This window comes from Zingiber officinale, chromosome 2A (assembly GCF_018446385.1).
Source record: "Zingiber officinale cultivar Zhangliang chromosome 2A, Zo_v1.1, whole genome shotgun sequence".
Classification (NCBI taxonomy): Eukaryota; Viridiplantae; Streptophyta; class Magnoliopsida; order Zingiberales; family Zingiberaceae; genus Zingiber; species Zingiber officinale.
The window spans coordinates 26,602,789-26,630,294 of record NC_055988.1 but is presented as its reverse complement, the minus strand read 5'-3'; the positions used below and the strand labels follow the sequence as shown (position 1 = coordinate 26,630,294).

Genomic DNA, 27,506 nt, shown 5'->3' with positions numbered 1-27,506 from the left:
GCACAGGGAAAAGGGCGGTGCTCCGTGCGTCGCCGCCGCTTGGACAGGGAGGAAGAGGAAGAAGACTTCGGTCGACGGTGGCTCGTCGGATCAGAGAAAGGGAGGAGAAGTCGCTGGTCGGCCGGGGCTGGCTAGGGCAAAGAGGAAAGGTGGCGCCGTGAGGAGATCGGAGAGGATGCCGGTGCGGGCAGTGGAGAAGAAATTGTCGACACCAGTTAGGGCTAGGAGTCGGCGACGAGGGAAGAAGAAGGAAGAAGATGTGGCTGCCGGAGGATCGCTCAGCTCTGCGACGAAGTGGCGACAGAGAAGAAGAAGAAACGAGAAGGAGAAGAAAGGGAACCGCTCGGGCATGCGGGGGGTCTCGGCGAGGAAGAAAACGGGAATAAAAAGAAAATAAAAAGAAATAAAAGAAAAGGAAATGTAAATATAAACATTTCCTCACTTAAACGGGTCGCCTAAACAGGCTTTTCCGGATCCCATTTTTATCCCCGTCAACTCGTCCGTACGAGCTCCAAAAATTCCCAAAAAATTTCCAAAAATTCCGAAAAATTCCCTTATTCATATTCGCCTATTTCCGGTATTTTACATTCTCCCCCACTTATAAAAATTTGGTCCCCAAATTTCGTTATCTACCATCGGCAAGTACTAACAATAGACAGGAAGTATAAATGCTGAACGGTAAACTGAATCACATACCTCAAGTAAAAAGATGGGGATATCGAACTCGGATCGTATCCTCGAGCTCCCAAGTAGCCTCCTCGTCTGAATGATGCTGCCATCCGACTTTAACCAGCCGGATAGTCTTGTTCCGTAACTGACGCTCTTTCCGGTCGAGAATCCGTATCGGAACCTCCTCATAAGAAATGTCAGGCTGAACTGGAACTGGAATATCTGCCAGCACATGCATCGGGTCGGGCACGTATCTCCTCAGCATAGATACGTGGAATGCATCGTGGACGCCTGTGCCAGTCGGTAAGCTACTGCTCCGATCCTCTCCAAGATCTCGAAAGGGCCAATATACCGCGGAGCCAGCTTACCTCTGAGGCCAAATCTCTTCACCTCTTTCATCGGTGAAACTCGCAGAAATACATGGTCGCCAACAGAGAACTCTAGTGGTCTGCGTCTCCGATCAGCATAACTCTTCTGGCGGTCCTGCGCCTCTGACATCCTCCGTCTGATAGTACGGACCAACTCTGCATCCTGCTGAACTCTATGAGGTCCCAACAGCTGGGCCTCTCCAACCTCATCCCAGAGGACGGGTGTCCGACAAGGTCTACCATACAACGCCTCAAACGGTGCCATCTGAATAGCCGAATGAAAGCTGTTGTTGTAAGCAAACTCTACTAACGGCAGATGATCCTACCAACTGCCTCCAAAATCCATAACACACAACCTCAGCAGGTCCTCTAAAGTCTGAATGGTCCGCTCTGACTGTCCATCTGTCTGTGGATGAAAGGCTGTACTGAAACAGAGCTGCGTGCCCAAGGTCTGCTGTAGTCTCTGTCAAAAACGAGACGTGAACCGGGGGTCTATCCGAAATAATAGTCAATGGAATACCACGTGATCTGATAATCTCCCGACAAAACAGATCTACCAATCGATCTAGGAAATCAGTCTTCCGGATCGCTAACGAGTACGCGGATTTGGTTAATCGATCAACGATTACCCATATCGTGTCATGGTCTCGTCGTGTCCTCGGCAAACCAACCACAAAATCCATAGTAACGTGTTCTCATTTCCACTCAGGATTAGGAATCTGCTGAAGTAAGCCGGCAGGTCTCTGGTGCTCGGCCTTTATTTGCTGACAGACAAGACATCTAGCTACAAAATCCGCGATGTCTTCTTGCATGTCGTCCTTCATCTCGTTCCACCAATAGAAACATCTCAAATCTTGGTACATACGGGTACCGCCTGGGTGGACAGCAAATCATGAGCGATGAGCCTTCGGAAGTAACTCCTATAAGACCGGATGAGACTGAAGCACGCAAAATCTGCCTCGGTAGTGTATAACACCCTCCTCGTCTCGTGTGAACTCGGTCTGCTGCCCGGAAGCTATCTAGCTGCAAATAAACTGCAAATACTGATCAGCAGCTTAGGGCTCTCGGATCCTCGTCCTGATCGACGACTAAGTTGTTAGGACCAAAAGTAGCTAGAGGGGGGGTGAATAGCTCTTCGCGTGCTCGTTGTTCGGCGTTGCTTGTTTCTTCAAGGATGCGCAGCGGAAATACAAAGAAACAAATACAAACACGCTAATACTTGGATTTTACTTGGTATCCACCTCCAAGGGAGGTGACTAATCCAAGGATCCACACAACGCACGCACCTTCCACTAATGAAACTCTCCTTTATGGTAACTACCAAGGGCGGAGAAGCCCTACAAGACTCAATACAAGAAGAAGAAAGGGTAGTAAAGAAATACAAGCTTACAATGAGTGCACAAACCCTAACCCTAGTTTCTTCTTCTTGCTTTGATCCGCCTCTTGACTTGGAAGAGCCTCCAAGAACCTTCAAGAACTGGCGATCTCGAGCTTGAGAAGAGTTGTGGAGGAGCTGGTGAAGATCTGAAATGAATCTGTGAAGTGATGCTGAAGGAATCGCACGCCAACAGCTATAAACGACGCCAACGGTCGAATCCCAATCGATTGGATTGCTCCCAATCGATCGGGGAGGCTTTGGATCGATCCACGGATCGATCCAGAGCGCCTCTGTGCTCTGGAAAAATGCCTGGATCGATCCACGGATCGATCCGGCGCTTATCGCGCGAAGCAGCAGCGTCCCAATCGATCCACTAATCGATTGGGACCTCTGGATCGATCCACGGATCGATCCAGAGGGGTTCTGTTCGCGGGGACTCACCGGATCGATCGGCGGATCGATCCGGATCTTCTGGATCGATCCACTGATCGATCCAGATCTGCTGGATCGATCCACGGATCAATCCAAACCTGCTGGATTAATCCACGGATCAATCCAAACCTGCTGGATCAATCCACGGATCAATCCAAACCTTGGTTTTTGTCCAAAACCAAGTCTAAAGCCCCCTAAACCAACATCTAGTCAACTATGACTTGTTGGTACATAAGACCTAGCATCCGGTCACCCTTGACCGGCTAGGACTCTCTCACCAAGTGTCTGGTCAATCCCTTTGACCCACTTGGACTTTTCTCTTCTTGCCAAGTATTCGGTCAGTCCCTCTGACCTACTTGGACTTTTCTTTCTCGTGCCAAGTATCCGGTCAATCCCTTTGACCTACTTGGATTCTCACCAAATGTCTGGTCAACCTTGACCCATTTGGATTTCTCTTGCCTGGCTTCACTCACAAGGACTTTCCCAATTGCCTAGCTTCACTCACTAGGTCTTTCACCTGGCTTCACTCACCAGGACTTTCCCAATTGCCTAGCTTCACTAGGCCTCTCACCTGGCTTCACTCACCAGGATTTTCTTCCTGCCTAGCTTCACTCACTAGGACTTCCCAGTCAAGTATCCGGTCATCCTTGACCTACTTGACTCTTCTTCAATCAACCTTGCATTGTCAAACATCGAAACCCAAACCAAGACTCAAGCTTGGTCAACCAGGTCAACCTTGACCTGAGGGATGTTGCACCAACAATCTCCCCCTTTTTGATGTTTGACAATACCAACACTATCACTTACAATACCACATGTAAGTTAGGCTAATCCCATAGCCTAAACCTTCTTCATGCCACTAGGTAATGAATACATAAGTTAAGCCCTTCATTCTCCCCCTAAGAGGGCAAACTCCCTCTAGGTAATGAAAGCCTAACTTACTCCCTTTCATTCTCCCCCTATTGGCACACATCAAACCATCTTTGAGCACACATTAACCCATGCCTCAATTTTGGGCACTCTTCAACAAATGCCCCATTGTTGAAAACTCTCCCCCTGAAGAGTTGCTCATCGTTGTTCACAACTTCACTCGTTGTGACCAACACGATAATGAAGGTCCCATACCCTTCATTAACCTTAACCCTACATTCTCCCCCAATGTAGGCAAATGCCCATCCTTGAGCATTATCCACTTGAAACCACTTGAACAATGAGGATATCCACTCCCCATTAAAAGTTTAAACGCTCAACCTTGAGCATGTTCTTAACGGAAGGTTAACCACCTTCCAAGGCTCATAAAAAATAATTTTTATGTCTTTAAAGAGTCCCTCCCCCTAAAGACATGGTGGTAACTTCTGTCATTGCACCAACAATGACTTGGAATCCCTAAAACTTTAGGAAACCCAAATTTTAGAAGTTTTGAGGTTCAAATATTCAAAATTTGAAACAAACCTCAACCTAAACTTCAACTTAGCCTTCCTTAACCAATCCATCCTTGTTTTCAACATGAAAACACCCTCTAAAGGTATACAAACGTGTCTTGAGGGGTTAGGAATGGTTACATTGACTAAAATAGGTTTAGAGTGCTGAAATCAGACTTTCCCAGCCAAAATCAGCGTCCTGGATCGATTGGAGTTGGGTTCCAATCGATTCAACCTATTTGAATCGATCTACTGATCGATTCAGGATGTGTGGATCGATCGGCTGATCGATCCAGCGAGCTTCTGCTCGCGAGAATTGCCTTCTGAATTGATCCACTGATCGATTCAGGCACTCCAATCGATCCATGGATCGATTGGAGCTCTGATAGTTGCTGAAATTCAAAATCAGCCAACTTCAGAAATCCCTAGAAAATTCTACAAAAATCCAAAAATCATGAAATTTCGTGTAGACATTTCTTAGGGCATAATTTATCAAGGAAAAATAGTTTTCTAAGAAAATACCTCATATTTTCAAAGATTGACACAAACTTGAAAGCTTGCTAAAACTTTAGAGTTTTCTTCAAGTTTGTGTCTAACTATTCAATGGTGATTACTATCAAAAGATAGCCTTCACCAAGGTTTTCCAAAAGCATTTTGAAATAATTTTCAAAACCAATATCCCATCACATTCCTTGGGCTTAATGCACATGACTTGTACATTAGCTTTCCCAATGATGGGAAAACACATAACTATGTGTTTTGATGAACCTAAAACTCAAAAGAATGCACTAAATCAACATCTTGAGTTTTGTTCATCTTTCTAACATCTCACTTGTATCTAATGTGCACTAAAACACATACAAGTCACCTTATAGTCCTTGTGAGATGTGAGATTTTAGTTTTGCCCTATTCTAGGGATCATGCATATCTATCTAGGCATTTTTAGAGATATTAGACATCCACCTAGGATGTCACTTGTTAATAAATGTTGTTAAATGCTATTTGTCCTTAATTACAAGGAATTAAACTTAATGCATGATTATGTTAATGCATGATTATCAAAAGGAGATAATGTTCAAAAGAAAGTACCCTATAGCTACATGATGCATGTGTGTCATGATGCATGTGTGTCATGACATAGTAAGATATGAATGCAACAATAAATATGATGTCATGGCATATGATGGGCAAGCAATCATGGCAAGTTTTAACATAAATAAAAATATACCTAGATTCCCTATCTAAGTATCCTTAACCACTTAGCTACCTTAAAAGGTTAAACCTAGATTGCCCTAAATGCTTCAAGAAAATGCCAAAACCTAAATTGACATTTATATTTCTCTTGATTTGTTTATGCCAATTGAAATTAAGCTTATTTCTCAAGTGTTGGCATATTTCGTTCTTCCACAAGAGTAGCATTTTAAATTAAGGCTTAGATTGACCTTAAGTTTCCTAAGAACATACCAAAATTCCAACTTGGTAGTTCTTATGATTTTCCCAATTTGTGTCACTTAAAATATCATCCAATTTATCCAATTGTGACACTTTTTACTCTTCTCAAGAGTAAACATAAATCCACTTCATTTTCAAAGGTTAAAAATAACCTTGAAAATGCTCCTTGAGTGTCAATTTCTTCAAAGTTGGGTTAACTACCCTTCTTCTTAGAGTTGACACTCTCTAACTCATCTATGGGGTAGAGAAGATGCTCCTAGGAACCCAAAATCTATTGGTGCTCCTTGGATGCTCTAGGTATTCACTAGGGATAACTTCCCTAGATACCTTCATAGTGACCTTGTTTGGCTTCTTAGAAGCCTTGGTCACTTTTTCTAAGTCAACCCTAGGGATTGCTTCCCTTGTGACCTTGTTAGTGACTTTCTTAGACTTCTTAGAAGTCTTAGTCACATTTATTACAAAAATACTCTTAGGAATAACCTTCCTAGTATTTTTGACTTGACCACTAGACCTAGGGTTGGTTCCATAACTATATGGAACCCTATGGTAAGAGGGCACATCCTTCTTAGCCTTGGGTTTGTATCCCAACCTTCTATGGTCATTAGATGACCTTTGTGCTTCTAGACCTAGGCTATGCTCATGTTGCCCTTTTAGGATATTTTCCATCCTTTTTAGGGTCTTTTCCATTTTATCAAGCCTTGACCTCAAGACTTGATTTTCTATCATTAAATCCTTAGATTTTGATTTTTCATTACACCCATGAGCATTTTTGTTTTTGGGCTTGTATCTATTATCCTTAGTGTTCTTGCCCAAGTGCCCATCTACCTTCCTAACCTTAGGTTGGGTAGTTTTGGCATGTAGGGCCACATGCTTTTCCTTAAAGCCCTCATGCTTCCTATTCTTATGGTAAATCGCATTAACATGATAAAAATTAGAACTATCATGCTTTTTATCATAATGTAAAGGAGTAGACTCAATAAATGTTACCTTCTTCTTTACCTTGGAGGCTCCCCCTTGACTAATGCCTCCTTGAGCCTTGACCATCTTCTTCCCATTGAGGCATTAACTCCGGTAATGCCCCTTTTGATTGCAAGAGAAACATATGATATGCTCCTTGCTCTTCTTTGTTCCGGGAATGGTCTCTTTGGGCTTCACCTTGCCCTTTTGTGCCACTTGGCCCTTCTTCTTGGCCAAGTTGGGACACTTGCTCTTGTAGTGTCCATTTTCCCTACACTCAAAACATATTATATGATTTTTATTTTTAATTGAAACATTTATACCTTTGTGTGTAGGGGTGACATCTTTTCCTTTGGATCCGGAGGTAGAAGCTTCCTCTTGATCGGACCTTGATTCTCCTCCATTTGATTTTTCTTGACTTGTAGAGGTAGTTGCTTCTTCCTCCTCTTCTTCTCTCGACCCGGATGTAGAAGCTTCTCCTTCTTCTTGATCCGGCGTCACCAAGGATTGCTCCCCCTCAATCCTAGAGGTGGAGGCTTCATCATCTTGAATATGAAACAAGGAGTATGCTCCCTCCTTGTTCCCTCCGGTGCATTCCCTTGAGGATGAAGCTTCCTGGATTTCCTCTTCTTCGGAGGTTGAGCATCTCTCAACCTCGGAGTCCTCCTCTTGGTCTTGCTCCAAAGAGTCACCCTCTCTGGATTCTTTTTGCTCTTGTACAGTGGAGGGGATCTCTTCATGAAGCTTGGCCAATTTGCTCCATAGTTCCTTTGCATCTTCAAATTCTCCAATTTTGTAAAGGATGGTGCTTGGCAATAAGTTGACCAAGAGCTTGGTCACTTTGTCATTGGCCTCGCACCTTTGGACTTGCTCTTGGCTCCACTTGCTCCTCTTGAAAACTTTGCCCTTTGAATATCTTGGAGCCTCGAAGCCTTCCATTAGAGCAAACCATTGCTCTATCTCCATCATAAGGAAATTTTCGATTCTTGATTTCCAAGAATCAAAACTCATGGAAGTGTATGGTGGAGCCACCCTTGTGTCAAATCCAAGTCCATCTTGGAATTGCATCTTGAAGTTGAGCTTGATAAAGTCTTGAACTTGAAGAATTTGCTCCAACTTCTTCACCCTCTAGCTTTTCTTGTTATACTTGACCCTTCCGGCGATGATTCCGGTGAAGAGCGGCCTCGCTCGCTCTGATACCACTTGTTAGGACCAAAAGTAGCTAGAGGGGGGGTGAATAGCTCTTCGCGTGCTCGTTGTTCGGCGTTGCTTGTTTCTTCAAGGATGCGCAGCGGAAATACAAAGAAACAAATACAAACACGCTAACACTTGGATTTTACTTGGTATCCACATCCAAGGGAGGTGACTAATCCAAGGATCCACACAACGCACACACCCTCCACTAATGAAACTCTCCTTTATGGTAACTACCAAGGGCGGAGAAGCCCTACAAGACTCAATACAAGAAGAAGAAAGGGTAGTAAAGAAATACAAGCTTACAATGAGTGCACAAACCCTAACCCTAGTTTCTTCTTCTTGCTTTGATCCGCCTCTTGACTTGGAAGAGCCTCCAAGAACCTTCAAGAACTGGCGATCTCGAGTTTGAGAAGAGTTGTGGAGGAGCTGGTGAAGATCTGAAATGAATCTGTGAAGTGATGCTGAAGGAATCGCACGCCAACAGCTATAAACGACGCCAACGGTCGAATCCCAATCGATTGGATTGCTCCCAATCGATCGGGGAGGCTTTGGATCGATCCACGGATCGATCCAGAGCGCCTCTGTGCTCTGGAAACATGCCTGGATCGATCCACGGATCGATCCAGCGCTTATCGCGCGAAGCCAATCGATCCACTGATCGATTGGGACCTCTGGATCGATCCACGGATCGATCCAGAGGGGTTCTGTTCGTGGGGACTCACCGGATCGATCGGCGGATCGATCCAAATCTTCTGGATCGATCCACTGATCAATCCAGATCTGCTGGATCGATCCATGGATCAATCCAAACCTGCTGGATCAATCCACGGATCAATCCAAACCTTGGTTTTTGTCCAAAACCAAGTCTAAAGCCCCCTAAACCAACATCTAGTCAACCATGACTTGTTGGTACATAAGACCTAGCATCCGGTCACCCTTGACCGGCTAGGACTCTCTCACCAAGTGTCTGGTCAATCCCTTTGACCCACTTGGACTTTTCTCTTCTTGCCAAGTATTCGGTCAGTCCCTCTGACCTACTTGGACTTTTCTTTCTCGTGCCAAGTATCCGGTCAATCCCTTTGACCTACTTGGATTCTCACCAAATGTCTGGTCAACCTTGACCCATTTGGATTTCTCTTGCCTGGCTTCACTCACCAGGACTTTCCCAATTGCCTAGCTTCACTCACTAGGTCTTTCACCTGGCTTCACTCACCAGGACTTTCCCAATTGCCTAGCTTCACTAGGCCTCTCACCTGACTTCACTCACCAGGATTTTCTTCCTGCCTAGCTTCACTCACTAGGACTTCCCAGTCAAGTATCCGGTCATCCTTGACCTACTTGACTCTTCTTCAATCAACCTTGCATTGTCAAACATCGAAACCCAAACCAAGACTCAAGCTTGGTCAACCAGGTCAACCTTGACCTGAGGGATGTTGCACCAACATAAGTAGCCATGGTAACAAGAATACCCTGCTCTGTCTGTAGCCATAACTCGGTGGCAAGCCAAAGTCACTCTAGACTTCCGGCTAAGTGTGTCGACAACCACATTAGCTCTCCCCGGTGATAGCTAATGGTACAATCATAATCCTTCAGGAACTCCATCCATCTCCTCTATTGGAGATTAAGTTCCTTCTAAGTAAACAGACATTCGAGACTCTTATGGTCAGTGAGAATCTCAAAAGTAACGCCATATAAATAATGTCGGCATATCTTCATGGCAAAAATAATGGCGACTTGCTCCAGATCATGTACAGGTAGTTCTTCTCATGATCCTTCAACCGAAGAGAAGCATAGGAGACTACCATATCGTGCTGCATCAGAATAGTGCTCAACCCTTGAATAGATGCGTCAGTATAGAGGACATATCCGTCCTCTCCAGAAGATAAAACCAAAATCAGAGCCGACACTAGTCTCAGCTTCAACTCCTAGAAGCTGGTCTTGTCATCCTCAGTCCAAATAAACTTCACGCCTTTCATGGTCAGGCGTGTAAGTAGCATAGCAATCCGTGAGAAACACTCAACGTATCTCCAGAAATATCAAGCCAAACAAAGGAAGTTGCAAGCCTCTTCTATAGACTCCGTCTACTCCCAACGGTAACAACCTCAATCTCCTGTGGAACCACGGTATACTCCTACTGATGCCCGTGTGTCTCAAACATCTCACAGAAGACAACCAAAATACGCACTACTGATCTTCACAACTAGACGTTTCCATCGAAGCATCTCTAGAACTATACAAAGATGAAGTGCGTAACTCACCGTGGATCCGAAATAGATCACAACACCGTCAACAAAAACAATGGAAACCGATCCAAACATCCTGGAAATACCAAAATCATCAAGTCTCTGAAAACCTCTATGACTTCCCAAACCCTAATGGTAAAATCATGACACATAATGTCCATATCACAGACATTTCTAACCATAAGATCCTTAACAATAAGTCTGAAATATGATCATCAACGATATAAATCATCTAAGCATAGATCCTCTAGTGTGAGAGCAACGCTCCATCACAGAAAATACCATATATGTGGGAGCAACGCTCTACCACAAGAAATCCTCAATATGTAGGAGTAACACTCCACTACAAATAGTCTATAACATGTATCTGCAATAGATATGGGAGCAATGTTCCGCTACAAGCAATCCAAAATATGTATATGTGGGAACTCCGCTCCACCACAAACGATCCATAAGTGTCCAAGGCACCTAACTATCCAACTAGAGGCTGCACGAGATCACTCAACCACATATCACTGTGGGCAGCCAAAGGTATAAACAATCTAGTAAACAAATCAAATCCATAGTCAACTCTATCATCATCCTAGTGCGTTGGTCACCCACTAATAGGAGAATTAGTTGACAGGGTTATACAACCAATAACATAATGTAGACACTCAGCATTCTACATTCAACATAGGTAGAATCATCATGATGCTATCCACCATACACCTGGTACACCTGCACACACAACATATGTATGATCGACATAATCCTCCAATTTGTACACACCAAACACACTCATAGCACAGGTATAAATCAGTGTGATACCTCCAACAATACCTATCAAACCCGTGTGCATATATCAACATAGGTATAATCAACAATACACCTCAAATAACCTCACACGGCATATATATACCTATACCAAGAGTATAATCAACGTAATACTTCCAACAAAACCTAATAGACACAAGCGCATCCACAAATTAAATATAATCAATAAGATACCTCAAATATTACACCGAATACATTTGTACATATCACAACTTAAATTAAATCGATAAGATACATCCAATAAAACACTGAAACATATGTGCACATTCCACAACATAGTTTTTAACTGACAAATACCTCTAATACAACCAGACATGAATACCTAACCACTAAGGTATAATCTACTAGACACCCACAAAAATCATAACTGAACAAGTATACACCACATAGATACACCTAATCAGCATATTTAATCCAATCAACCTGACATTCCATATTTTACCTTCTATGTTATCCAAATCCAACACAATACTCAACCATTTTCATCCAACCTTGACATTGACGAAAAATTGATTACATTTAACACTTCAATCAAATTTATATCCTCAATATCTGAAACCATTACTAATCTTTCATATAGAGTTATATGATCAATTTTTTTTTTTCACAACCAATCCAATCATAATCAACCAGATATCATGTTCCATACATGTATCCACTCAGCTGACCCAGAAAAATTTTCAACTATGACAACCAAAGGCAGCACAACAAAAATCCTACCAATTCATTTATCCATACTCCATACAGAACTATCCGAAGGAATCCACCCTTATAGACACCAGAGCAAATAACAACTTGACCCTAAATAAATTGTCCAATAACTAAATCAGTTCATGGGTCAATTCATTATTTATCCACATAGTCCAGTATCAAAGGAAACAAATAACAATTTTATCATCCTGTTATCTAACCACAACTAATCAGATTTATTAAAATTCATAGGCACACCAAACCGTAAACTCTCTAGCACCCGATTTATAATCTGATCACCAATCAAACCTGTGAACCTCATACATGACACTCACTATGTCACAATCAACGACAACCCCAAATAATAGATCATCAAAATAGTTGACACTCACTATGTCACCATCAAAACAAATATCCAGTAATAGATCATCAGACAACCACATAACATTTACTCTCACAAACCATTAGAAATCAATATATCACAATATCTGATCTCACAATATCCCTCAACCTCAAACCATTCTCAACAATGATCAAACTTGCTAACTCCCCAATGATCAATTTTTCATCGTATCGGGTACCTTAATATCCAAAAGATATGAGTATAAAAACTCTACTGGCTAAGTCAACAGGAATATGTATGTATCATCCATTACCCAGCTAACAATAGCAGAGACTGATATGTGCCTCCATCTCCTAATAGTAGTAACAGAAGCTAAAACTACTGATGGTATGATATGAAAAATCACCAGAGACTATAATCCTTGATCTCTATTAGGGTCGACCAAGATCAATGGCTAACCCATCACATGTAATATGGCGACAACAACCAGACAAGTAATAAAGATAAAGTGCTAATAGATGTCCTAACTATCATAAAATAAACATCATACCTATTTGCCGTCTGGAGATGTTCCATCACTGTCCAGTCCCCAACTTCTGACCTCAAAATTCCAAACGAGAAAATCGCCGAAAATCCATATAAATCCGAAACGGAAGTCCGAAACATAACCATAACGGAAATCCGTACAAACCGAAATAGACATCCAAAAATCCAGAACACCAAAAGCAGGTATCCATAACCTGCTCTGATACCAATAAATTGGTATCAGATAAATCTCGAAAATCCATAATACAAAAATCCAACAAGTATCGCCAAACTTGGCGCTCTGATACCAAATAAATAAATTGGTATCAGGTTATCCCAAACATCAAAAATACGAAAACAAAAGATCGTATACCTGTGCTCTGATACCACTAAATTGTCACGCCCCAGAGGAGTCCCCGTCTGAAGAAATTTCGACAGCATCTCCCCTGTACGGCAGACAATCTGAAACTTTCTACATATCTCCATACCTCAGCCACATGCGGCTGGAATAATAACAATAAATATAACGCAATCACACAAACATCCACGCAGTTATATATATAATCAAACAAAGCAGTAATACTCTGACTCGAAAACCACCCTACTCAACTACACTCGTAAAACACAAATCCGACAAACTTACCTCTTCTACCGTCCAAGCAGGCATGAAGTAAAACATATTCAAACCATACCAAAAATCCATCAAACGATAAGAATCCATACAAGATCCATAAATAAAACCAATACAAAACTAAGACATAGTCCGATAAAGAAAACTAAAATAACATCTCATGATCAGCAGAGGTCTAGCACTACGTGCAGTGGGAACTAGCGACTGGAACTGCTCCGGACAACCTCAACCTGAAAATAACAACAATGGAGGCGGGGTGAGTCCAACACTCAGCAGGTACAATTGATATGCAAAGTAAAGAAATAACACCTAGCACTAATCATGCGTACAGTCTCCTGATAAAAATAAAGATAAATGCAAACCGAAGTAGACAGGAGAGAATCTGTACTAACTAGGACCTGAGTATAAGGACAAACAGTCCGAGTGGTGTAGGAATCCCGTATGCATGTCAAACATAGGTATCCAAACAATATGCAGCATATAAATGCAGCAAGCACAAACACAAGCAATAAATGCATCATGCATATGATGCCAATGATGCGTCCTGGTCACCCCTGACGCCAGTCGATCATCTCACACAAAAGTGAGGCCGAGTGGGTAGGGCTGTGACAACCGTGCACTCTGTCGTCACTACTCCTGATGAGTGACCGAGTGGACGGGATGCTGTCGGAGTACACCTATCCTCCTACCCCAAATCATAAATGGGGGAGCGCAATGCTCTCAACTCCCGGTACACGATGACGGGGAGGAATCCCTGCCGGATAACACGTTGTGTCACACTACCCATGAGCGGACCAACGGTGCCTAACAAAGTCCCTGCTGCAACACACTCTGCCTGAATCGACCACTAACCCATGAGTGGTGGTGTGTGCAGATCCATGTAACTGGCGATGTGCTCAACAATAATGGAGCGGACTATCGCACAGCATGCAATCATGCAAATGGTGCATGGCACTAACCACAAAATATCCTGACCTAATCCACATGGATATAAAAGTGCATCATAGGTCAACGAATCAAAACAATCCAAAGGTACACAGAAGGTATAAAACCTAGGTCCCGAACATGGTCAAGCATGGTATATCACTACCCCTATAAGCATGTAATAACAGGTAAAGTATACATGAGATGCAAACCAATCAATCAATCAAGCATATACCAAGATTTGGGTAGTGATTAACCAAACAGATAAGAAACACAATTAATGCAACATGTTAATTTCATTACTAAGCATATCAAAGACAATAAGTCAAAAGTACCGTCCAAAAGAAAGGTCCAATCTGACTCCGAGATACTCGTCTCGCGTCAAAGTCCTGTGGCATCAAACGTAATGTCTAGTTTAGCTAATTTATCATACAACTATTAGCCAAACTAAATTCTAATCCATCGACCAACTAGGGTTAGCTTCATTAACCCTAATTACACCTGTAGATTTATTTCTAAACTTAAGTTAACAAGTATTGCTAACACAACTAGCAATCACCTACAACGAAGATCAAAACCCTAAACCTTACCTTAAATTCCACAGCTGTAATCACTGATCCAACGCCAAGAGATAGTTGCTGCTGGAATTAGAATAAATCCACAGTAAAGCAAACCCTACGGAAAATCTTTTCCCCACTGTCAGATTAATAAGATGTGAACATCACCAAATCAAGATACCCAATTACATAACACAAAATTCCTTACCAAGAATCCAACTTACCCCAACTGTGACCTAACTTCACCACAAAGAAGGAATGATCAAGAACAGCGGAGAGGCGGCACAGCGAGAGGCGACGCTGCTCCGTCCGACGCCGGTGGCTAGCTAGGGCACGATGGCAGTAATCGAAGGTGCTCGGTGGCTGGCGGCTGTGAACTCCACAGCAAGGGCTCGGCTAGGGCACGGGGTGAGTCGCCGGCACTGCTCGACGTTGGTGGAGATGCTAGGCTTGGCGGCGAGCCGGCGCTAGGGCACAAGGAAAAGGGCGGTGCTCCATGCGTCGCCGCCGCTTGGACAGGGAGGAAGAGGAAGAAGACTTCGGTCGACGGTGGCTCGTCGGATCAGAGAAAGGGAGGAGAAGTCGCTGGTCGGCCGGGGCTGGCTAGGGCACAGAGGAAAGGTGGCGCCGTGAGGAGATCGGAGAGGATGCCGGTGCGGGCAGTGGAGAAGAAATTGTCGACACCAGTTAAGGCTAGGAGTCGGCGACGAGGGAAGAAGAAGGAAGAAGATGTGGCTGCCGGAGGATCGCTCAGCTCTGCGACGAAGTGGCGACAGAGAAGAAGAAGAAACGAGAAGGAGAAGAAAGGGAACCGCTCGGGCATGCGGGGGGTCTCGGCGAGGAAGAAAACGGGAATAAAAAGAAAATAAAAAGAAATAAAAGAAAAGGAAATGTAAATATAAACATTTCCTCGCTTAAACGGGTCGCCTAAACAGGCTTTTCCGGATCCCGTTTTTATCCCCACCAACTCGTCCGTACGAGCTCCGAAAAATTCCCAAAAAATTTCCAAAAATTCCGGAAAATTACCTTATTCATATTCACCTATTTCCGGTATTTTACACCTCAGCTCCAATGCCAATGGCTTCACCCTCTCCTCTATCATCTCATATGTCATCAATGTCATCGAGCAGTTCCACTCCCTCACCATCGCCTTAGGTCTGGACTCCTACGTCTCCATTAACAATGCCCTCATCAGTAGCTATAATAAAGGTGACTTTTTGGTCAAAGCCGAGCCAGTTTTTGATGAGATATTCTACAAAAGGGATGTTGTTTCTTGGAATTGCATGATCATTGTGTTTGGACAACACCGATAGGGACTAAAAGTCCTTAACTTGTTTTAGGTAATGGTGAGAAAAGGCTTCAAGATTGACATGTTCATGCTCACCAACATGCTCATAATATTCATGGTCATGAAGGATTCAGCCGGCGATGCATAGTTCCATGTGTATATGACCAAGAATGATTTTGCAAGAAAATCTCATGTTGACAATGGCTTGATTGACCTGTACTCAAAGGTTGGCTGGATAGTCAATGCGATAAAGGTCTTCAAGGAGGTTGATGATCCTGATTTGGTCATGTGGAACATGATTATTCAGGATACTTGCTCAATGATGAGTTCTCAGAGGAAGGCCTTGAATGTTTCTGTGATACACAGCGAGCTAGGGTTAAATCAGACAATTGCATCTTTCTATACACCAGCATTGCATGCTTGAATTTTCCATCCCCATCCCAAGGGAAGCAAATGCATGGAAAAACCATTAAGATTGAGTCTCCAAGAAATCAAATCCCTGTTGATAATGCACTAGTTTCCATGTACGTGAAGTGTGGAAATCTCAAGGATGCGAATATGCTTTTTGAGATGATGCACCAATGCAACATGGTCTCATTCAATACTATGATCACCCCTTATGCTCACCATGGATTTGGTTTGGAAGAATTGGAGCTATTTAAAGTGATTCTTGATATAGAAAATGAGCCCACAAGCATCATATTCATCTTGGTGTTGTCTACACGTTCTCACACTGGGAAGGTTGATGAAGGATGGAAGTATTTTGATTCTATGAGGCAAAAGTATGATATTGAACTCAAAGAAGAACATTATTCATGCATGATTTATCTCTTGGCTTACAACGTGAAGTTTAAGAAGAGAGCTGAGACCATAGTTTGTAGAATCGTGATCCTACACAAAATCAATTTAGGATCAGGATCGGATCAGTCGGGATCGAATTGTAGAATCATACAAACCTACCAAAAATCCTTTAAATCTTATCATACATGATTAATAATTATAAAAAATACCTAAAAGATTTATTTACATATAAATAGATAACTAATTTTGCATATATATGTAATCATTTACACTCAACACCTCATATTACATTACTACATGTACAAATTTAAATTAACTAGTAATTTAACTACCATTCTCACACACAATAATAATAACACATTCAACCTCAAAAATATTTCCTTGATTTATAAGATGATCCAATTTAAAGGCCAACAAAGCACCTAACGTACATAACAGAAGCTACTAAATCCTTTGATTTAAATATGAATGCTGGAAATAATCTTCTAAAGGCTGATTGATGTCACATAATACTAGACAATAGACATTCAAAAATTCATCATTTTAGGAAAAAGAAATGACAAAGTATTATTGATTAAATATTAACTCAAAAATAATTAAACATATGTATAAATAATTTAAAACCCTAACAAGACAAAAAAAAGATAATAAAAAACTTTAAAATTTATTAGAGATTTCTAAACGAGCTTTGATTTGATATATTATAAGCCCCGTGGTTCAATCTGAGTCAAAAGTTATGACCTCTCAAAACTTCCACTGATCCTGCTCCAATTCTACTCTAATCCTGTTATGATCCTACCGATTCTGTTCAGATCATACCAATCCTGCAATGATCCTACTACAAAATCGATTCTGCATGATCCTGTATCGATTTATGCTTTTGGATTGTAGGATTGTACAATCCTACGATCCAGGATCACAAGATCATACAATCCTACAATCCAAGATCACGATTTTACAAACATGGGTTGTGACCATCTTACTCCTTATCAAGCACCGATTTGGAAGACAAAAATCAAATAAAGCAACTCTAACACACATCTATCGTCAACAAATAAATATTGTCGATTTAGTGCTAGAGGATCTTCCTCTTGGGCTACCACCTGATACTATTTTACACTCGAGGATGAGTTTTTTCAACTTGGGACGTTTGATGCAGGAGAATCCAATTAGATCAATTTATGTTCTTCGATAAGGCTATGATGTAGGAGGGGATCTAAAGTATTCAGATTTACATCTTTTGAATTTTTTTAATTAGTTATCTGTTAATTAAGTTTAGTTTATTTTTTCTTAATTATATTTAATTTTTGTCCTAAATCTTAGAGAACTAAATCATGTTAGTTAATTTATCCTAAATTTTAAGGAATAAGTCTAGTTGATTATTTTTTATGTTTAGATTTTTTTTAGGGTTTTGAGAGCTATATAAATCTATACTTAGATGATGTTTAGGACAAATTATTTTGATATTGAATCAATTGGTTTCACTTAAGACATGTTACGGTTACATCTCTTTTTCTTTGCACTTTTGCTTTCATAATAAGTTTAAGCCTGATTTAGGCTATTCTTTTTTTTTTTGTGTTACTTATCTCTTATTTTCTTATTAATCCCTTTGTAACTTCATTCCCTAGAATAATATATATATATATATATATATATATTATGCTCGGTGTCAGTTTTCTATTGCATCCTCGAGAAAAAGCATTTTATCATTTGGTCAAATTAGGTCCATCTTCTCCACAAAAACTCTATCAAATCATACTTTCCAACAAGATCCACCAAGAGGAATGTGAAACGAGAGAGGGAGGAGGTGAATCTCATATTTTAAAACTTTTCTTTTCTCTTCATAAGTCAAATCATAGTTGTAGTGAAATTAATAAAGACAAAAACACACAAAGACACAATCATTGTTTACTTGGTTCACAGTCTAACGACTACTACTCCAAGATCCGCCATCTTTGATCGCTTTATGAATGAGCAATCCACTAAAGTTTTCATCTCCAAAAACTTTTAGAGAAAGAGGAAAACTCATACAAAAGATGAAGAGAGTAGTAACACAATACCACCTCTTTAATTTGAATGCATGTAAATAAAGAAGTTACCAACTACTTAATGGAATTGATACTATAACAAATTTGACTTTTTGCAAGGTACAATTATTCTATTTACAACTTGTATTTGCATGCTATAAAACTGCAAGTTATTGAAAATCATAAGACATCACCAGTACATGCCAACAAGCTATGGTTAACTCAATTTACAGTGTGTGGTTGCACGCTGTGGTTAACAACATCAGTAGCTCGTGGTTCATACTACTGTTAACAACATCTACAACTCACTGTGCGCACTACGGTTAACAACATCTGTAGCTTGCAGTGCACGCTACAGTTAACTGCATCTATAGCTCATTATGTGTGTTGTGATTAACATTATTCATAGCTCAGAGTGTGTGCTATAGTTAACAATATCTACAACTCACGGTGGGCATTGCGGTTAACAATATCCCTAGCTCACGGTACACGATGCAATTAGAGTGTAATGTCAACCACATATAATTATCAGCACCACACAATTATAATATCATATATAGATATCACACATTTATAATAACACATACAAATATCTACACAATCATAATACTACATACATTACTACACATAATTATAATATTAGATACACAATTGTAAAATCAAAACTCAAACAATTACAATACCATATATAATCATCAACATCGTACTTAAACAAAACAATAAGTCTCATAATAAGAAAAAACAATCCAAACTACTAACATGATTTTTTTCATACAAAAAGTATATGATTTTAAAATTAGTAGAATCTATATCAGTCACACAAAACTATAAACTTTGATAACCAAGTGATTGTGCTTTCTATTGCATCCTCAAGAAAAAATATTTCATCATTTGGTCGAATTAGGTCCATCTTATCCACAAAAACTCTATCAATCCATACTTTCCAACAATATCCACCAAGAAGAATGTGATACATTTTTCCTTTTGGATATGTGGATGTAATTCGACCTTCTACAACTTCATTTACATACCAATGAACAACTTACATTTAGTATAATCACTAATATCTCTATGACTCACATTATTTAATTTTAACTCTATGACAATAAAAAATTATTAATTCTACCATGAATATTTTTATTACAAATATATAATTTAGAAAACATACAATTTCAAGATAGTTACCTGAGTTGTAACTAGATGTTAATTAACATTACCAATATTGCCATTTTTTTTTACCAATGATATCACTATTGTGAGATACGATAATTAAATAATAAGTATTATTTAAGAAATAAACTTAGAATATTTTATGAAATTTTTTTAGTATTTAAACGAAATTTATATAACACATTTTAAGGGGATGAATTTATTCGACTAGGAAAAAATTTATTTAGAATATCATTCAAAAAGGAGTTGACCATTTTGATTAACATAATGTTGGAATTATTTAACCTAAGTTATTATCTATAAAACCTAAACTCTCCTCTCTTCATTCCCGGATTTCCCCTCTTCCTCGAATCTCGCGTTGAACTCTCCTGATCGCCCGTCACAACCGGCTCTTCTCCATCCACAAGCGAGGTTGTCGATCTTCCTGTACATCGTCGCCCCTACAGCTATGTCAAGCCCGGTCGATCGATCGACATCGCCGCGAGTTTCCCCCAGCAAAGGATGCCTCCCCTCTTGCCCTTAGAGTTGGCTGCGCCCACTTCTCCTACAGTTTCTGTTCCAGATGGAGGAATAGGGTTGGCTGCGGAGGATCATATTTAGCCGGAGTACTAACCTACTACACTCCCTCACACTCAGCCATCGTCGGACTCCGCATAGCACTGTTGTCCTTTTTCCTCGCGGCCACGGTTGGCCGGTTGGTTCGCCGATAGCCCAAAGGCCGGAACCTACAGCTGACTCTCTCCAGTGGTTGCCACTTCCTTCACCCATGACTGGATGCTACCATGAGCCATTGCCGGAATAGCCAAGTGCCACCAGATTTAGGTAACAAACCTTTCCAAAACAGATTATCAATTTGATAAATCTAAGCTCAGTTGGTAAAATTCTGATTGGTTATGATTACATGAATCATCTTGGAAAAATCTTTGTTAATCAAGGTTATAATTAAGTAGATATGAAGAAGGGAAAAAGGAGAGCAGTGAGTTGAATTGGGGTTAATTAATTGAATTGATGATTTGAATCAATTAGGGTTTTCCTAATCAGTGAAGGATTTGGCTTAGCTATTTCATCCATGATAGAACTTAGCTATGATTTGTATTCTATGATACATGTTACTGATATGAGACGAGCACTCTGATGCGAGGATAGTTTCAGCAACTATCTATATTTAAGGTGGGTACTTTCTTCCCTTGCTTTCATAGTTCATTAACCTTAGTGCATGACTTGTTATTCTTGTTGATAGTTATATTTACCTTGACTCTATTCGCTTTTGCTTCTTGAGCTTGAACTTGTATATTGATCTTATTTGATATCCATGCAGTCTCATTGTTATCCATGCTATTTATGACCATTTATGGTCATGTTATTATGCTAGCAACACTATACCGTAGCATAGCCGTAGAATATTGAATTACGTTATCAGCTTGATATTTATTCATGCTTGTGTAACCATACCGTATTGTAGGATATCAAATACCCTACTAGGCTTTGATTGTTATTTAGGCTCATTCCTAAATGCTAGTGAGGTTAGACTTACATTGATATATCTTGTCGATCATTGTCTCCCATTCGTGTTTGAGAGAGTCATTAGTGATCATGATACATATGACTTGCCCATGAGCCATTTGCGATAGCGAGTTTGCGTGTAGTATGTAACTAGATAGCTACGTGTATACCTAGTCTACCCATGAGATCATTACTGGTAGCGAGTTCACCCATAGATAGTGACTATTTGCTTACCCTAACTGCCATAGGACCATCCATGGTAGAGCATTCTCCTGGAGTAAGTACTTGTTATATATTGGTCATGTATTTATTCATGTTGGTGGGGATGTATTATAGGTACTCCCGATTTATTGGTTAGATCTAATTGAGCAGGTTAGTGGGTGTTATGTTATTGATTATGTTGTTGGTTACCAAATTATTATTTTGGTGCTTCTACCTTTGAAGTAAGTATTTTAACTGAAATTGTATTCTTTAATCTCTTTATAGTAGTATTATACACTATCTGTCTTATACCCACTGAGTTATTTTTTAGTCACTACCCCTTGCTTTCCCTTTATTTCTAGGTTAGCAAGTAGAGGGTGTGTCATGTCGCTCAGAGGTCCTGAATGTTAATCCCACATCACATTCGAGATTATGTTTTCTATGTTATGTTTTGCTGTTTTGTATTTACATTTGGTTTGGTTCTGGTTCATGGATTTTAGTCTTGTGGTTTATCTGTATTTGGTTGTGATATTCGTTGTGTTAAGCCGTGTAGACACGCAGTCCATTTATGTTTTCTATGTTATGTGGGATTGTGTAAATCCTTCTATTGCATAGTTAGTTATCTTTATCTTCTGCTGTATTTCTAGCTTTGTGGGCTATATCATGTTGTATCGTATATTGTCACTAGAGGGTATCATCCATTCTATTAGACAAATATACCTCCGGGTGTGACAATTTTATTGGTATCAGAGTCATAGGTTGTGAAGCCTATTTTTATGTTTTAGATTTCTTGATTTGCTTTCTCGATGTGACTTTTGAGTTTTGAGACTCAGCAGGGATAGAACATCTCCGAGCTATAGGAAGTAAGGTATATCTCTAGTATTGTGATATCTTTTGGATTCACTACTTTGTTTATTTTATGGAAGCGACCTGTTAACCCTGCGGGACCCGACCCTAATATAGAGAATGCAGATTCTTCTAAGTACTAACTGATACCAAGTCAGAAAGCAAGGACCTACACAGTCAACCATTATTGGAGGTCACATCTTACAGTCTCATGGAAATACCACCAACCGTACCAACTCCTATTACTAGTAGTTGGTTAAAGGATAGAGCCCGTATATTTTTGTTGGCTTAGTTAGTAAAGGATCGATTTACTTTGTTTCATAGAAATTCCGATCCTTGGGTTGCTTAAACCTGGTTAGATAACCTGCCGGGTACATTTGAGTACAAGACTTGCACGGATATAGAGTTTGCTAAATTAGCTGCATATCATCTACGGGATCAGACGAGCATCACTTGTTGATGATTTCAAGATGCGTTAGAGGGATAATACTTCTCTACCTCCTGTTCTATAACTCATTGTTAGAGGTTCCTGATATAGGTCCTGGTGAGGCCGGCTAGAGGGGGGTGAATAGCTTGAAATGAAAATAATCCCTTTCTCGTTCTTTCAACTTAGATTAGTAACATAATTATAATAAATTAATTTAAAAAATAATAAAATAAAAGAGATAGAAGAATTACTTGGTTACAACCTAGGTGGTTGTTAATCCAAGGCAGATGAAAGTATTAAAAAATCTCCTTCATTGAAAGTGGAGAAGCCTCTTACACTCTTTGAACGCTTAAAAATAAACTAAGAATTAATTACAGAAGTTGTTGATTAATTCCTACCTCCAGGAGTCTTTTTATAGCTCTTGGAAAATCCTATCTGTGGGTAGAAGGTGCCTTCAAGAGGACTCAAGGCGCCTTCGAGTGAAAAACTTTATCCGCCGAAGATAAGGTTTTATCTTCGGCTAACGGTTAGGGAAGGCGCCTTCAGCACTGTTCATGGAAGACGCTTTTTAAGCCATTGAAGGCGCCTTCCCTACAGCAGATCAACTCCTTAGTTGATCTTCATCCTCAAGCAATCTTCCTCTCCGGTTTCTCATCCCTTGGAAACGTCGCACACTTCCTTCTCGTCCGCCAGCGTACTCTTCCACAGCACCTCCGAGCCAGTTGACTCTTTCCCGTGCCATCCTTCTCGCTAGCTGCGTTTTTCGCGCAAATTCTCGTGCTCCTAAGTTCCTGCACACTTAGACACAAGAATCAAATACAACATGACTTAACTTGACTTGGTTGATTACACCAAAATTATCATAGGGTACTTATACTTGAACCTTAAATAGAGCAACTATAGTGTAATGGTTTGTAAAGCGATAGTTAGTTGACTTGTGTATGGTTTGCAACAGCTTTGTGGTTGCTGTTGTTGTCATGTTCCTTTTGCTGCCTGCGTTTGCTTTTCTTGTTTTGATTGAGATCGGCGTTTGCAATAACAGGGGAGGAGAATGAGAAATAGGGGAATAATATGGTGATGATTAATGAACTGAGATGATGTGTTCGTTTGGTGTTGGAAGAGTTTGTATGGTATTGGTTTCTATACTAGTAGAGGTAGTGGTGACCAGTGGGAGAAATATATGGATAGACACTTTATGTAAGAAAGTTGACCCATGTTTAATTTTATCAATAGTGGTCGATTTAATGATTCAGAGTGGAGAACAGAAAGAAATATAATGATATTGAGCTTCGATAATTTTTTAAAATGATATATGTCGACTATTTTACCTAATATGGTACAAGATCTAAAACCTACTCGGCACTGACACCATGCATTGAAACATCAGTATAATACCGAATCATTATGGTTCTAGTCAAATATCGAAACTTTGGCACAACTCGAGATTTTTAACCTTGAAGTGACAAAACATGATTCTATAATATATCATTAATCATGGTATATCCATTTGTGCAATACCAATGCTTGAAATATTATGAAAAAGATTAAAAAGTAATTCAATTTTATAGATGTAATCAAGTTCCAAGCAAGAACTTAGATATTAAAATTTTTAATTTGCTTTTCTCTCAATATACTTCATGAAGAAACTAGTATTGCAAGAAGAAATTTTGATAGGTATTAGGTTCTAATTAAACTAACAAACCACGCTTCTAGATTCTACTAACAATAGAATTAATCCGAGAACAAATAAGTTCCAACATCAATAGTAATTGTTTGTTTGCACTCTTGAGTGGCTATGCGGTAATTATGCTTTCTCTTCAACACTTCCAAGTCATGTTTTAATTAAAGTAAAGCAATCAATTTTTTGTATCTGTTCCATAATTAAAGCAATTTAAAAACTCTAGATGGCAAACCAACTTAGAGCGCAATTTAGGAACTTACGTTCTGTTTAATGTTTCCAATTTTTATTTGTTAATTATTAATTGTTTATTGCTGATCTTGTGTTATTTTGAAGATATGACACTAACAAACAAATCAAAGGTAATTGATGTCATATGGGAACATTGCAAGAAAGTTCTAATGTAATGAGCTTGGAGTCCAAGTCTATGGAATTTAATATTGGTCTGTGTTATCAAAATGAAAAATTATCATGTCGGAACAAGAAATAAAGTTGCAGCTTGTCAAATTTCAGATATCAGAAGTTAGTTTTTGAAGATTCTCCATGATGTATATATATATTATGATGTTGTGAGGGAATGATTGAACGAACAAGAAAAGTCTTTATCTCAAATATATGCAGGGGTATCTATGGTTATGCTTTACCATTCAATTTGATAAAGAACATGTTGTTTATGGAAATGTAGAAATTAGTGGGAGAATACAGTCATGGTTTGGAGCTTCCTTTGTACGAAGCACAAGTTACTTTTTAGAGAAATAGAAAGATCTTGTTCTTTAAAAGAAGAATACAGAAAGGCATGATATGCTATAAGTATGACAGATGAATCCGTAATAGAGGTTGTTCTTTTGCATTTCTTTTTATTGCAAATAGTTCAAGTGTAATTTTTTTTTCTTTTTTTGTGATCTATAGATGCATCAGATGCAATCAAAGATGTAAAGTAGATTTTTCAATTACTTCATGAATTGATTGAAAGATTGGTGAAAAAATCATTGTTCAGATTGTGTCAGAAGGTGCATCTTATTTTGTAGCTGTTTGAAAGACTTTGAAAAAGAAAAAAAAAATGTTGGCCAGTGTATTATACTACACATTGCTTACAGATATTTAGTTATCTTCTTTTCTTTTATGATATCATTTTGAAGGCCAAGTGAATTTCTGTGTTTATTTATCGTTATACATTGGTCCTCAATTTGTATTAAGAGATTTTATTAGGGTGGTAAGGTAACAAGATCTGTTATGATTACATTTGCCACATCATTCCATACATTGAATGACATATATATATAAAAAAAAGACTCTTAGGTTAAGGCTTGTAGATCAAACATTGGTTAAATTTTCTCTTGCAAGCCCACTTGAAGAAAAGAGTGCAAGATATTGTATTGAGTGATTTGATTTGAAATCAATGACGTTTTGGACGATGATACTCAATTAACTATGGTATTTATCTATATGGTAAAGGGTGATTTGTTTGTCCCTAGTATTCCTGTTAATTCATTCCTACATCAATATGGAGGAGGTAAGACTACTAACTATTATGACAAATATTCAAGATATAAAAGAATATATATTCAGACACAGCAAATGTTGATCCCAAAAATTCTTTGATCCCAAAAACTTCATATGATAATACTTAATATTTTAATCATAGCACCGTTCTGAGATGACAAACTATGATATTTATCTATGAAGCAATAGATAGAGATAAAAAAAAAAAAGTAAATTAAATAAAAGTTCAAAGGCATTGAGGTTTGATATTGATGTATTTGGGAGATTAAGAATACACGTGGATGATGCGGACTGAGGTGATCCATTCTCAAGTTGCTTCCCACTGAAATAATAAAATCATATAAACAAAATACCAAATGAATAGAATGGAAATACAACGAAATAAAATCCAAACCAAGAATTAGCATGCTGTGGATATCTGAGCAACTCATGTACGAGTTGAAAAGCCGAAACTAGCTGCAATAGCATAAAAGTGTATATGGCTTGCTACATAGCTTGGGCTATTTGCTCTTCATTAGGCTAATTCACTAATGTACCAGTATGAACCAGTTGGGGTGAAATGGTAACAGTTAAGATGAAATGGATTGAGTGGCACAGGTTAGATGAAACATAAGCAGTTTGCATGAAATGACAATTTAGATATTAAATCTGAAAGATTCTCCAAATAATAAGAGATTAAAAGCATCATAGAGTTGGTGCTTGAATGAATGGAAATTAATGAGAAGGAAGCCTTTTGTGAGCTTAAACTATTTGTTTTTTTTTAAATGCTGTTAATCAGACTAGCATAGGCAAGTTGAGGCCAAAGGAATTCTAGATGTGATGAATGGTAGTACTTTGTTTCTTTCAAATTAGACTAATTTTGTTGGAATGAGTGAACCAATTAGAGGGGACGGGGTAAATAGACGATCTGAAAATCAAGTTAGAAATTCTCTTGCCTCTATCTTAGTAAGGATACATTATTAAATGAAATAAAAGAAATTCATAAAATAATAAGAGACTAAGAAAGAGAGAAGTTTTATTTAGTTATAACTTGGGTGATTGTCAATCAAGGCAGTTGAATCTCACTAGCAAAAACTCCTTCGACTAAGTTGAAGGCGGAGAAGCCCCTTATAGTCATTAAGAGTTTAAGAAAAGAATGTAGAAAATGAGTACAAAGTGTGTTGTTGAACTCCTAGCTCCAGGGTACTATTTATATTGTTATGGGAAAAGTTACCATTGCAACATAGCATTGGAGGTGCCTCCAAAGCCATCTAGTGTGCCTCCAAGTGGATAAAACGTTATCCTCGTCACAATGGTAGCCTAACGACTACTGATTATTGGAGGTGCTTCGGCTAATGTTCATTCGAGGCGCCTTTAGTCTATCGAAGGTGCCTCCAGTCCTTGTTGTGGCAGAACTTGTTGGATCATGATAGACAAGAGTGGGTGTTGATAGACAAGAGAAGGGGGGGGGGGGGTGAAT

The 27,506-nt window shown here is 39.5% G+C and overlaps 1 protein-coding gene and 1 long non-coding RNA gene across 2 annotated transcripts; both read left to right on the top strand.

The window, feature by feature from the left end:
- The first annotated feature begins 15,250 nt into the window (after nt 1–15,250).
- On the top strand, nt 15,251–17,525 carry LOC122043603 (pentatricopeptide repeat-containing protein At3g49710-like). The gene is made up of 4 exons (XM_042604214.1): nt 15,251–15,372; nt 15,670–15,812; nt 16,199–16,764; nt 17,505–17,525. Exons 1-4 carry the CDS (start codon nt 15,251–15,253, stop codon nt 17,523–17,525), a joined length of 852 nt encoding a protein of 283 aa, XP_042460148.1.
- A 2,669-nt stretch (nt 17,526–20,194) lies between these two features.
- LOC122040969 lies at nt 20,195–25,540 on the top strand. The gene is made up of 2 exons (XR_006128756.1): nt 20,195–20,711; nt 21,956–25,540. It is a non-coding gene; the product is annotated as an uncharacterized LOC122040969 (long non-coding RNA).
- Nucleotides 25,541–27,506: the final 1,966 nt, after the last annotated feature.

Coding starts and splice junctions, on each gene's coding strand:
- LOC122043603 (XM_042604214.1), top strand. CDS start 15,251: ATGCCGGTGCGGGCAGTGGAGAAGAAATTGTCGACACCAGTTAAGGCT. Junction 15,373..15,669: donor CTCAGCTCTGCGACGAAGTG/GCGACAGAGAAG, acceptor TTTACACCTCAG/CTCCAATGCCAATGGCTTCA. Junction 15,813..16,198: donor CATCAGTAGCTATAATAAAG/GTGACTTTTTGG, acceptor ATGATTATTCAG/GATACTTGCTCAATGATGAG.